The sequence below is a fragment of the Chlorocebus sabaeus genome, chromosome 25 (assembly GCF_047675955.1).
Source record: "Chlorocebus sabaeus isolate Y175 chromosome 25, mChlSab1.0.hap1, whole genome shotgun sequence".
In the NCBI taxonomy this organism is placed as follows: domain Eukaryota; kingdom Metazoa; phylum Chordata; class Mammalia; order Primates; family Cercopithecidae; genus Chlorocebus; species Chlorocebus sabaeus.
Window position 1 is genome coordinate 50,322,472 of NC_132928.1, and position 12,032 is coordinate 50,334,503.

Here is a 12,032-nt window from a genome sequence, read left to right on the forward strand (position 1 = left end):
AATGTGAGGTGGGTACCCCCCTCACAGAGTCCCCACTGGTGTGCTGCCTAGTGGAGCTGTGAGAAAATGGCCACTGTCCTCCAGATCCCAGAATGGTAGATCCACCAACAGCATGCACCATGTGCTTGGAAAAGCCATAGGTACTCAACCCCAGCCCATGAAAGCAGCCAGGAGGGAGTCTGTGCCCCACAAAGCCAATGAGGCAGAACTATCCAAGACCATGAGAATCCACCTCTTACATCAGCGTGACCCAGATGTGAGACATGGTGTCAAAGGAGATCATTATGGGGCTTTAAGATTTGTCTGCCCTGCTAGATTTTCAATTTGCATGGAGCCTGTAGCCCCTTTGTTTTGGCCAATTTCTCCCATTTGGAATGCCTGTATACCAAATATCTGTACCCCCTTTGTATCTAGGAAGTAAATAACTTGCTTTTGATTTTACAGGCTTATAGGTGGAAGAGACTTGCCTTGTCTTGGCTGAGACTTTGGACTGTGGACTTTTGAGTTAATGCTGAAATGAGTTCAGATTTATGGGGATTGTTTGGAAGGCATGATTGGTTTTGAAATGTGAGGACATGAGATTTGGGAGAGGCCAGGGGCAGAATTATATGGTTTGGCTGTCTCCCCATCCAAATCTTATCTTAAATTGTAGCTCCCATAATTCCCTCATGTTTTGAGAGGAACCCAGTGGGAGATAATTGAATCATGGGGGTGGTTTCCCCCACACTGTTCTTATGGTAGTGAATAAGTCTCATGAGATCTGATGGTTTTATAAGGGGAAATCCCTTTCACTTGGCTCTCATTCTCTTCTCTTGTCTGCTTCCATGTGAGATGTGCCTCTCCCCTTCCACCATGATTTCCTGTGAGGTCTCCCCAGACATGTGGAACTGTAGGATCATTAAAATTCTTACTTTTGTAAATTGCCCAGTCTTGGGTATGTCTTTATCAGCAGTGTGAAAATGAACTAACACACGTTAGTTCATGTTCACAGAACTAAAGAAATCCATGATTAGATAAGCAAAGGAAGGTATTGTAACAATGTTGTAGCAAATAAGAGAATAGAAATTAAAAATATAAATTGGAAAAAAGAAATAAATGAAAATTTTAAAGTGAAAAAGAACAATAACTGAAAAATGTTTTAAAGTCACTACTAGGGCTCAACAGTAAAGTTGAACTGGCAGAAGAGAGAAGAATTGAACTTGAAGATAAATATGTGGAAGTTATTCAAGCCAAAGAATAAAGAGAAAAAGAATGAAGAGACATGAAAACAGTCTTGAAGAAATATGGGACACCCTTACACATAAAGGGAGTACTGGAAGTAGAGAAAAGAAAATACATAAAAATATTGAAAGAAACAGTAGCTGAAACTCTCCAAATTTATTGAAAAACAATAACACATTCAAGAAGCTTAACAATCTCCATGTAAGATAAACACAAAGAGGTCTACAAACATATATGAGAGTTAAAGTGCTAGAAGTCAAAATAAGGAGAAAATCTTGAGAATGGCAAGAGAAAAACAACACATCACTTACAAGGGAGTTCCAATAAACAGCTGACTTCTCAGAATACACAATAGAGACCAAAAAGTAGCAGGATAACATATTCATACTGCCTAAAGAAGAAAAATGTCAACCAAGAATCCTATATCCAACAAATATATGTTTCAAAAATGAAGGTGGAATAAAGACTGCCCCAGATTTTTTAAAAACTGAAGAATTTGTTGCTAGTAGATTTTCCTTACAATAAATCCTAGAGGAAAATTTTCAGGCTGAAAGCAATGACCACAGATGGTAATTAGAATCTACACAAAAAACAAGGCAGTGTAAAGAAAATTATGCAATTTTAAAAGACAATATGAATGCATATTTTCTATTTCTTAACTGATTAAAGAAGAACTTGTATAAAATAATGTATGATATATTGTTGGACCTATAACATAAAAATGTAATACATGTGTAATATATATGTCAAAACAGCACAGAAGAGGTGGATGGGAGCAAACTCTAATGGGTGATAGAAATGATGACAGATGGTAAATTTATAATTATAACAATGTATTTTTGGCTTGTAATATTATATTAGTCCAATTCTACAATGCTATAAAGAAATACCCTAGACTGGGTAATTTTTAAACAAAAGAGGTTTAATCGACACACAGTTCCACATGGCTGGAGAAGCCTCAGGAAGCTTATAATCATGGTAGAAGGGGAAGGAATAACAAGTACCTCTTCACAAGGCGACAGGAAAAAGAGAAGTGCAAGTAGGGGAAATGCCAAATGCTTATAAGACCATCATATCGCATAAAAACTCACTCTCATGAGAACAGCAGGGGGAAACAGCCACCATGATCCAATCATCTCCTTTCCTTGACATGTGAGAATTACAGGTCCCACCCTCAACACATGAGGATTACAATTCAAGATGAGATTTGGGTAGGGAAACAGAGCCAAAACATATCATTCTGTCCTGGCCCTTTCCAAATCTCATATAATTTCACATTTCAAAACCAATTATGCCTTTGCAACAGTCCCCCAAAGTCTAAACTCATTTCAGGATTTACTCAAAAGTCCACAGTGCAACATCTCATCTGAGCAAGGCAAGTCCCTTCTGCCTATAAGCCTGTAAAATAAAAAAAAGTTAGTTCTTTCCAAGATACAATGGGGGTAGAGGCACTGGATAAATGCTGTCATTTCAAATGGGAGAAACTGACCAAAACAAAGGGGCTACAGGCCCCATGTGAGTCTGAAATCTAGCAGGTCAGTCATTAAATCTTAAAGCTTCTAAATAATCTCTTTTGATTCCATGTCTCACATCCAGGTCATGCTAATGCAAGAAGTGGGCTCCCACAGGCTTGGGCAGCTCCACTCCTGTGGCTTTGCAGGGTGCAGCCCCTCACCTGGCTGCTTTCATGGGCTGGTATTGAGTATCTGTGGCTTTTCCAGGTGCACAGTGCAAAGTGTTGATGCATCTACCATTCTGGGGTCTGGAGGACAGTGGCCCCCTTCTCACAGCTCCACTAGGCCCCAGTGGGGACTCTGTGTGGGGCCTCCAACTCTAAATTTCCCTTCCTTACTGCCCTAGCAGAAGTTCTCCATGAGGGCTACACTTCTGCAACAAACTTCTGCCTGGACATCCAAGTATTTCCATATATCCTCTGAAATCTAGGTGGAGATTCCCAAACCTCAATTCTTGACTTCTGTGCACCCACAGGCCCAAGATCACCCCCTGAAGCAATGGCCCAAGCTGTACCTTGGCCCCTTTTAGCCACAACTGGAGCTGAAGTGGCTGGGACACAGGGTGCCACGTCCAGAGGCTTCACAGAGCAGCAGGGGCCCTGGGCCTGACCCATGAAACCATTTTACCTCCTAGGCCTCCAGGCCTGTGATAACAGGGATTGCTCTGAGGATCTCTGACGCCCTGGAGACATTTTCCCCATTGACTTGGCTATGAACATTCAGTTTCTCATTACTTATGCAAATTTCTGCAGCTGTCTTTAATTCCTCCCCAGAAAATGGGTTTTTCTTTTCTACCTCATGGTCAGGCTGTAAATTTTCCAAACTTTTATGCTCTGCTTCCTCTTGAATGCTTTGCCACTTAGAAATTTTTTCCACCAGATACCCTAAATCATCTCTCTCAAGTTCAAAGTTCCTCAGATTTCTAGGGCAGGGGCAAAATGCCACCAACCTCTTTACTAAGGCATAGCTAGAGTAACTTTTACTCCAGTTTCCAGTAAGTTTCTCATCTCCATCTGAGACTAGCTCAGCCTGGACTTCATTGTCCACATCACAATCAGCATTTGGTCAAAACCATTCAATGAGTCTCCAGGAAGTTCCAAACTCTCCCAAATCTTTCTGTCTTCCTCTGAGCCCTCCAAACTATTCCAACTTCTGCCCATTATCCAGTTCCAATGTGGCTTACACATATTCAGGCTAACTTTATAGCAGTACCCCACTTCCGGTACCAATTCCTGTATTACTCCATTCTCACACTGCTATAAAGAAACTACCCAAGACTAGGTAACTTTTTTTTTTTTTGAGGTGGGGTCTCACTCTGTCGCCTGGGCTGGAGTGCAGTGGCGCAATCTCAGCTCACTGCAACCACCGCCTCCCAGGTTCAAGTGATTCTCATACCTCAGCCTCCCAAGTAGCTGGGATTACAGGTTCCTGTCACCATGCCCAGCTAATTTTTGTATTTTTAGTAGAGATAGGGTTTCACCATGTTGGCCAGGCTGGTCTCAAACTCCTGACCTCAAGTGATCCACTCACCTCAGCCTCCGAAAGTGCTGGGATTACAGGCGTCAGCCACCACAACTGGCCAAGACTAGGTAACTTATAAACAAAAGAGGCTTAATTGATTCACAGTTCCACATGGCTGGGGAGGCCTCAAGAAACTTACAATCATGGCAGAAGGGGAAAAAGAAGCAAGTGCCTTCTTCACAAGGCAGCAGGAAAGACAGAGGTGCATGCAGACAGGGGAAATGCCAGATGCATATAAAACCATCAGATCTCAAGAGAACAGCATGGGGGTAACTGCTCCCATGATCTAATCACCTTCCTCCATTGACATGTGGTGATTACAATTTAAGATGAGATTTGGGTGGAGACACAGAGCCAGACCATATCAAATATTAAGAGATGTAATGTGTTAAAATTATACCACAAAAGGTGGGAAAAGGAATCAAACTAGACAGAAGTAACATATCTATATGTCACTGGAATTAAGCCAGTATAAATCTGAAGCTGATTCTGATAAATTAAGAGGTTTAGGGTAAACTCTAGAGAAGCCATTAAAAAAACTTTTTAAATGTAGTGAAAAATCAGTAAAGAAATGAATTCTACATTAGAAAGTATTCATTCAATACAAAAAAAACAGTAAAAGAAAAACAGAGAAACAAAGAAGTCATGAAACAAAACAAGCAGTAAGATGGCAGATGTAAATCCAACCATGTCAATAATATCATTAAATGTAAATGGATTTAACAATCCAATTAAAAGGCAGAGATTATCAGACTGGACCGAAAACATGAATCAACTATATGCTCTCTATAGAAGACACACATGAGATTCAAATATACAAATAGATTAAAGCAAAAGGTATATAATAGTATAAAAGGAAAAGATATATAACAGTAACCACAATAAAGCTGCTGTGGCTGTACTGATAGCAGATAAAAAGATTTTAAAATTTAAAAAGTTACTAAAAATAAGGAAGGATATTTTATAATTATAAAAGGATCACTCCATCAAGAAGATATAACAATTATAAACATGTGTGCACCTAATAACAAAGTACCAAAAGACACAAAGCAAACACCAAGAGAAAGGAAGGAAAAAACAGACAATTTGAGAATAATAGTTGGAGACTTCAACATCCCACTATCAATAATGGTTAGAACTGCTACACAGATGATAAATAAGGAAACGGAAGATTTTAACAATACTATAAACCAACTAGACCAGACATCTCTAGAACACTTTCTCCAGTAACAATGAAATATACATTTTTCTCAAGTGTACATGGAAAATTCTCCAGGATAGACAAGATGCTAGACCATAAAACAAACCTCAATAATTTTAATGCTAGAATAATATAAAATATATACTCATACCACAATGGAATGAAATTACACAAATGAATGAAAATACACAAACGAATGAAATCCATAACTGGAAAGAAATGGGGAACTCACAAATGTGTGGACATTAAATAACATACTCCTGAAAAACAAATGGTTCAATTAATAAATCACAAGAGAAAACATAAAAATACTTTGAGATTAATGACAATGAAGACACAGGCCAGGTGTGGTGGTTCACGCCTGTAATCCCAGCACTTTGGGAGGTTGAGGTGGGTGGATCACAAGGTCAGGATTTCGAGACCAGCGTGGCCAATATGGTGAAACCTCATCTCTACTAAAAATACAAAAAAATTAGCCAGGCATGGTGGCACATGCCTGTAATCCCAGCTACTCAGGAGGCTGAGGCAAGGGAATTGCTTGAATCTGGGAGGCAGAGGTTGCAGTGAGCCGAGATTACGCCACTGCACTCCAGCCTGGGTGACAGAGTGAGACTCCGTCTCAAAAAAGAAAAAAAGAAAATGAAGACTCAGGAAGACACAACATATCAAGCAGTCCTTAGAGGGAAATTTATAGCTGTAAAATCTATGTTAAGAAAGAAGAAAAATCTCAAATCGATAACCTAACAGCTCACCTTAAGACTATGGAAAAGGTAGAGTAAACTAAACATAAAGAAAGTGAAAGGAAGGAAATAATAATGACTACAGTGGAAATAAATACAATAGAGAATAGAAAAACACTAAAGGAAATCAATGAAAGATGATTATTTGAAAAGATCAGCAATATTAACAAAGATTTAGCTAAGTTGACCAGGAGAAATAGAGAAGGCTCAAATTATGAGAATTGGAAATGAGAGAGGGGATGCTAGTACTGATCTTCTTTCAGAAATAAAAATAATTATAATGGAATACAATGAACAATTTTGCCAACAAATTAGATAACTAAGATGAAATTGTCAAATTTCTAGAAAAACACACACAAAAAACTGATTCAATAACAAACAGACAATATAAGTAGACTTTTAACAAGTAAAGCGATTGAATCAATTTTCAAAAACCTACCCACAGAGGGCTGCACCACTGAATCCTCCCAAAGAGCCAAAGATGAATCAACACCAATTCTTCACAAAATCTTCCAAAAGATAAAGATGGAGGGATACTTCTAACTCATTTCACAAAGGCAGTATTACACTGATATAACATCAGGCAAAGACATCACACGAAAAGAAAACAGACCAATGTCTCTTATGAATATCAGTGCAAAGACTAGCAAACAGAATCCTGAAATGATCAAAAGTATTTTACACAGTTACCAAGTGGGATTTATCCTATGCAAGCAAAGTTAATTTAATATCCAAAAAACTGAATGTAATACATCATATGAACATGAAAAAAATAATCACATGATCATCTCACTAGATGCAGAAAAAGCATTTGTCAAAATCCAACAACTTTTTATGTAAAAGCATGCAACAAATTAGGAATAGAAGAAAACTTCCTAAATCCAATAAAAGGCATCTAGGAAAAACCCACAACTATATTATACTTAATGGTGAAAGACTGGATGCATTTCCCCTAAGAATAGGAACAACATCTTCCATTCAACATTGTATTGAAGTTCCAGCCAAAGCAATTAGGCAAGAGAATGAAATCAAAGGCATCCAGATTAAAAAGAAACTACTTCTATTTATAGATATGATCTTTTGTATAGAAAATACTAAGAAATCCTTTAAAAAATGATTGCAACTAATAAATAAATTCATCAAGGTTTTGGGATGTAAGATCAATATTTTAAAAATCAATTGTATTCCTATACACATGCAATAAACATTATCTGAAATAAAGTTTTAAAAATCCTATTTGCAATAACATTAAGAAAGTACTTAGGAGTAAATATAACAAAAGAAGTGTATAGCTTATACTCAGAAGACTATAAAACATCACAGAAAGAAATTAAAGAAGATCCAAATAACTGGAAAAGCATCCCATGTTCACATTAAAGACTTAACATGTTTAAGAGAGCCATATTCCCATTCCGATGTACAGCTCCAACAAATTCTTTTTCAGAATCCCAGTTAATGGCTTTGTAAAATTAACAAGCTTATTCTAAAATTTATATGGAATTGCAAGGTACCCAGAAAAGCCAAAATAATTCTGTAAAAGAAGAGTCAAGTAGAAAGACTCACATTTTCCATTTTCAAAATGTTCTATAAAGCAAGAATAAGTAAGATAGTGTGTTACTGGCACAAGGGTAGACATATAGATCAACATGATAGAATTAATCATTCAGAAATAAATCCATGACTGATTTTCATCAAAAATGTCAATACCATGAAATGGAGAAAGAATAGTCTTCAACAAATAGTGCTGGTACAACTAAATACCCACATGCAAAAAATGAAACTGGACCCTTACCTCATACCACATATAAAAATTAACTAAAATGGATCAAAGACCTTAATGTAACAAAGCAAATGCTACAAAACTCTTAGAAGAAAACATAGGGGTAAATTTTCATGATCTTGGATTTGGCAAAGAATTCTTAGCTATGAAACCAGCATAAGCAACAACAACAACAGCACAGAAAAAATTTCCCTCAAAGAAAATATACAAATAGCCAATAAGCATGTGAAATAATTCTTCACATCATTTGTCATTAGGGAAATATGAATCACAACCACAATAAAACATCATTTCAGTCCCACTATTATAGCTAGAATCAAAAGTCAGATAATAAGTATTGGCAAGTATGTGGAGAAATCAGAACTCACATGCACTGCCGATGTGAATGTAAAATTGTGTAGGTTTTCCAAAAACACCTTGGAAAACAGTCTGACAGTTCCTCAAATTATTAAAAATAGAACTGCCATATGACCCAGCAATTCCACTCCTTAGGTAATATATACCCAAGAGAAACGAAAACAAATGTCTGTCCACAAAAAGCATGCACATCAATGTGTATTGAAACATTACTCATTAAGGTCAAACTATGGAAACAGTCCAAATGTCTATCAATGGACAAATGAATAAATAAAATGTGGTATATCCATACATAGAATATGATTCAGTCATAAAAACAAAATACTAAAATATGCCACAACATGGATGAATCTTGAAAACATTATGCTAAGTGAAAGAAGTTAGACACAAAGACCACATAGTACAATGATTCCTTTCAAATAAAATGTCCACAACAGGCCGGGTGCGGTGGCTCACGCCTGTAATCCAAGCACTTTGGAAGGCCAAGGCGGGTGGATCACCTGAGGTCAGGAGTTCGAGACCAGCCTGGTGAAACCCCGTCTCTACTAAAAATACAAAAATTAGCCAGGCGTGGTGGCAGGCGCCTGTAGTTCCAGCTACTCAGGAGGCCAAGGCAAGAGAATCGCTTGAACCCGGGAGGCAGTGGTTGCAGTGAGCCGAGATCTCGCTATTGCACTCCAGCCTGGGGAACAAGAGTGAGACTACATATCAAAAACAAAAAAAAGTTCACAATACAATCAACAAAGACAAAGTAGATTTGTAGTTGCTTAGGGCTGGGGGTAGGATGGTGGGAGAGGATGGAGGATTGCAGAATGATAGCTAAAGTGCATAAGTCTTCTTTTTGAGGTGATGAAATATTCTAAAATGGACTGGTGATGGTTACTTATATCTATAAATATACTGAACACCACAGAATTGTACACTTTCAAAAAGGGAATTATATGATATATGAATTATATTGCAATAAAGCTTTAGGAAAATTCTCTCAAAGCAAAAGAAAGTTATGGGGACTTACGAAATAGAATCCACGTCTATGTGCTGTGGAACAATACCAGTAAGGTTTAACAATAAATCCAACTGTAATTTCATTTCATTAATTTTTTCATCTATTTCCCGCCACTCTTCAAGAGGTGTATCAGGAAACTCCAGGTTTTCCAACTTGAAAGAACAGAAGTCAAGAGAACTAATCAAAATTGGAAGAATTTTGGAGTAACCTAGAAAAGTAAGAAAAGCATTAATTTTTAGAAGTATTTGTAAGACTACTATTTTAATACCAAATTTAAAAATCCTACTGAGCAAGGGTATATCTTTTAAAAACCTTTTATTATCCTACAGCTTGATTAGCAGAGAACCTTATAAAAAGCAGTTCCTTAATAAATGTTTAATGAATAAGCATTGCGTAATTGGTGCTTTTATGACTAACAAACTATTTTTTCAATGACAGTTTATATCCTTAATTTCTTGTCTTTTCAGCTGAGAATCAAATGCATTAAACCCAGAAACTATCAACTATAGTTTTCCGTAAAAGACCTTACTTCACTACGTCATTCTTTTAAGAGGACAATGATAATAATCAGCTTCTTCATGATTATGGGATAGTGAATAACAAATGAAAATAGGTTATCATAGTTCTTGAGTCATTTTTTAGGTTATTGATCAGGTTTTCATAAAGTTTATAGTTTTTGCTCTGAACAAAACTTGAGTGTGTATCCTAATGTGGATCCAGCAGACTGATTCACTAGGAGATTATGGCAAAATACTCTCTTTTTCTTATTCATTTGCAAAATATGATATGAAAACACTCCCATCTCAAAGCTATATAAAGACAAGTGATCTAAAAGGAAACTTTTTCTTGTCCTTGATGAAAATATTTTCACTGGCTTCCTTCATGAGTAAATTTTGATATTTCAGGAGTATTCAAAATGATCTGCTAATTTCACCACCATGCATAATTTTGATTACTTCTATTTTAAACCATTTGCTACCTCATTTTTCTCTGCCCATTATTTACAGTCATCCCTCAGTATCTACAGGGGATTGGTTTCAGGACCCCCATGGATACCAAAATCCGTGGATTCTCAAGTCCCTTACAGAAAATGATGTGGTATTTGCATATAACCTATGGTATTTGCATATAACCTATGCACATCCTCTTGTATACTTTAAATCACCTCCAGATTACTTATATTACCTAATACAATGCAGATGCTATGTGATATTTATTATACTATATTGTGTTTTTATTTGTATTTTTTTTTCAAGTATTTTTGACTCATGGCTGATTGAATCTGAGGATGCAGAACCTGCAGATACAGAGGGTTGATATGGATAAGTATTGCCATTTTATCAATAACTATATTATTGCTGCCATAGAAAATGTAATTGTGTTTCACCATGTAGCTTTTACAGTGTAGTTTTATATTGAACACTTGTGCCAGTCAATGGCTCAGGGTTGCCTGAGACACTTTACTGAGGATTCTTAAGAAACACATGATGCGCTGAGCAAAAATGCTTTAATGGATTTGTAATATATTTCATGGATTTTGGAGGATGGAACTTCAGTATCTTTCATGGAAATCTGGGATATTAAGTCACTCTAACTCAGGGGTGGGGCAGTGGACAAAACCGAAGTCCAGAATTTGCTAAGGAGTAGAGGTCCTGGTAACACCAGGATTCTCTTGGGAACCCTAATTCTCTGAAGCAGTACATCTTAAGAATAAAGGTGGAGCAGAAATAGAACAACCCTCAGAAAGCCCTAAGGCCAGACTTCGTTTCAGCTCAGTCCCTGCTTGGATTAAGGTGATCTGTCCCTGCACTAAATGACCTGCCAGAAGAAAAAGTAAAATTATTCTTATGAAATATAGTATCATCCCTAAAACTCTTCACACACATGTCCAACATTCAATCAGAAATAGAAATATGAAAAGAATGGACTCAAAACCAAGACAAAATACAGATAATAAAATACAACTATAGGAGAACCAAATACTATCCGATCACCAGACATGGACTTTAACTGTGACTACAACTTTCAAATTATTAAATGACAAGATATAAAATTTCAGCAGAGATAAAAGTTAATAAATTCTAGGACTGAAAAATGTAATAACTAAAATTTTAAAATCAGTGAATGTTTAACAGTAGGTTAAACTAACACACTAAAAGAAAATCACTGGCAAATCAGAATTCTTAGAAAATAAGCTTTAAGGCCCAGCGTAGTGGCTCATGCTTGTAATTCCAGCACTTTGGGAGGCCAAAGTGGGAGGACTGCTTGAACTTAGGAGTTCAAGACCAAGAGTAGCCTGGGCAACATAATGAGACCCCATCTCAAAAAAAAAAAAAGAAGAAGAAAGAAAGAAAAGAAAAGACAACAGGAAGGAAGGAAGGGAGGGAGGGAGGGAGGGAAGGAAGGAAGGAAGGAAGGAAGGAAGGAAGGAAGGAAGGAAGGAGAGAGAGAGAAAGAAAGGGAAGGAAGGAGAGAGAAAAGAGGAAAGAAGGAAGGGAAAGAAAGAAAAAGAAAGAAAGAAAGAAAGAAAGAAAGAAAGAAAGAAAGAAAGAAAGAAAGAAAGAAAGAAGAAAGAAAGAAAGAAAGAAAGGAAAGAAAGAGAGAAAAGAGAGAAAGAGAGAAAGAAAGAGAAAGAAAGAAAGAAAGAAAGAAAGAAAGAAAGAAAGAAAGAAAGAAAGAAAGAAAGAAAGAA

The 12,032-nt window shown here is 36.9% G+C and overlaps 1 protein-coding gene across 3 annotated transcripts in view; it reads right to left on the reverse strand.

Annotated features, from left to right (window-relative positions):
• Positions 1 to 12,032, reverse strand: part of AXDND1 (axonemal dynein light chain domain containing 1) — a 187,323-nt gene that overhangs the window by 79,636 nt on the left and 95,655 nt on the right. For all 3 annotated transcript variants that reach the window (XM_073011737.1, XM_073011736.1, XM_037985895.2), the window contains exon 17: positions 9,350 to 9,548. In XM_073011737.1, coding sequence (XP_072867838.1) covers positions 9,350 to 9,548 — 199 coding nt within the window. The remainder of the gene's footprint in view (positions 1 to 9,349; positions 9,549 to 12,032) is intronic.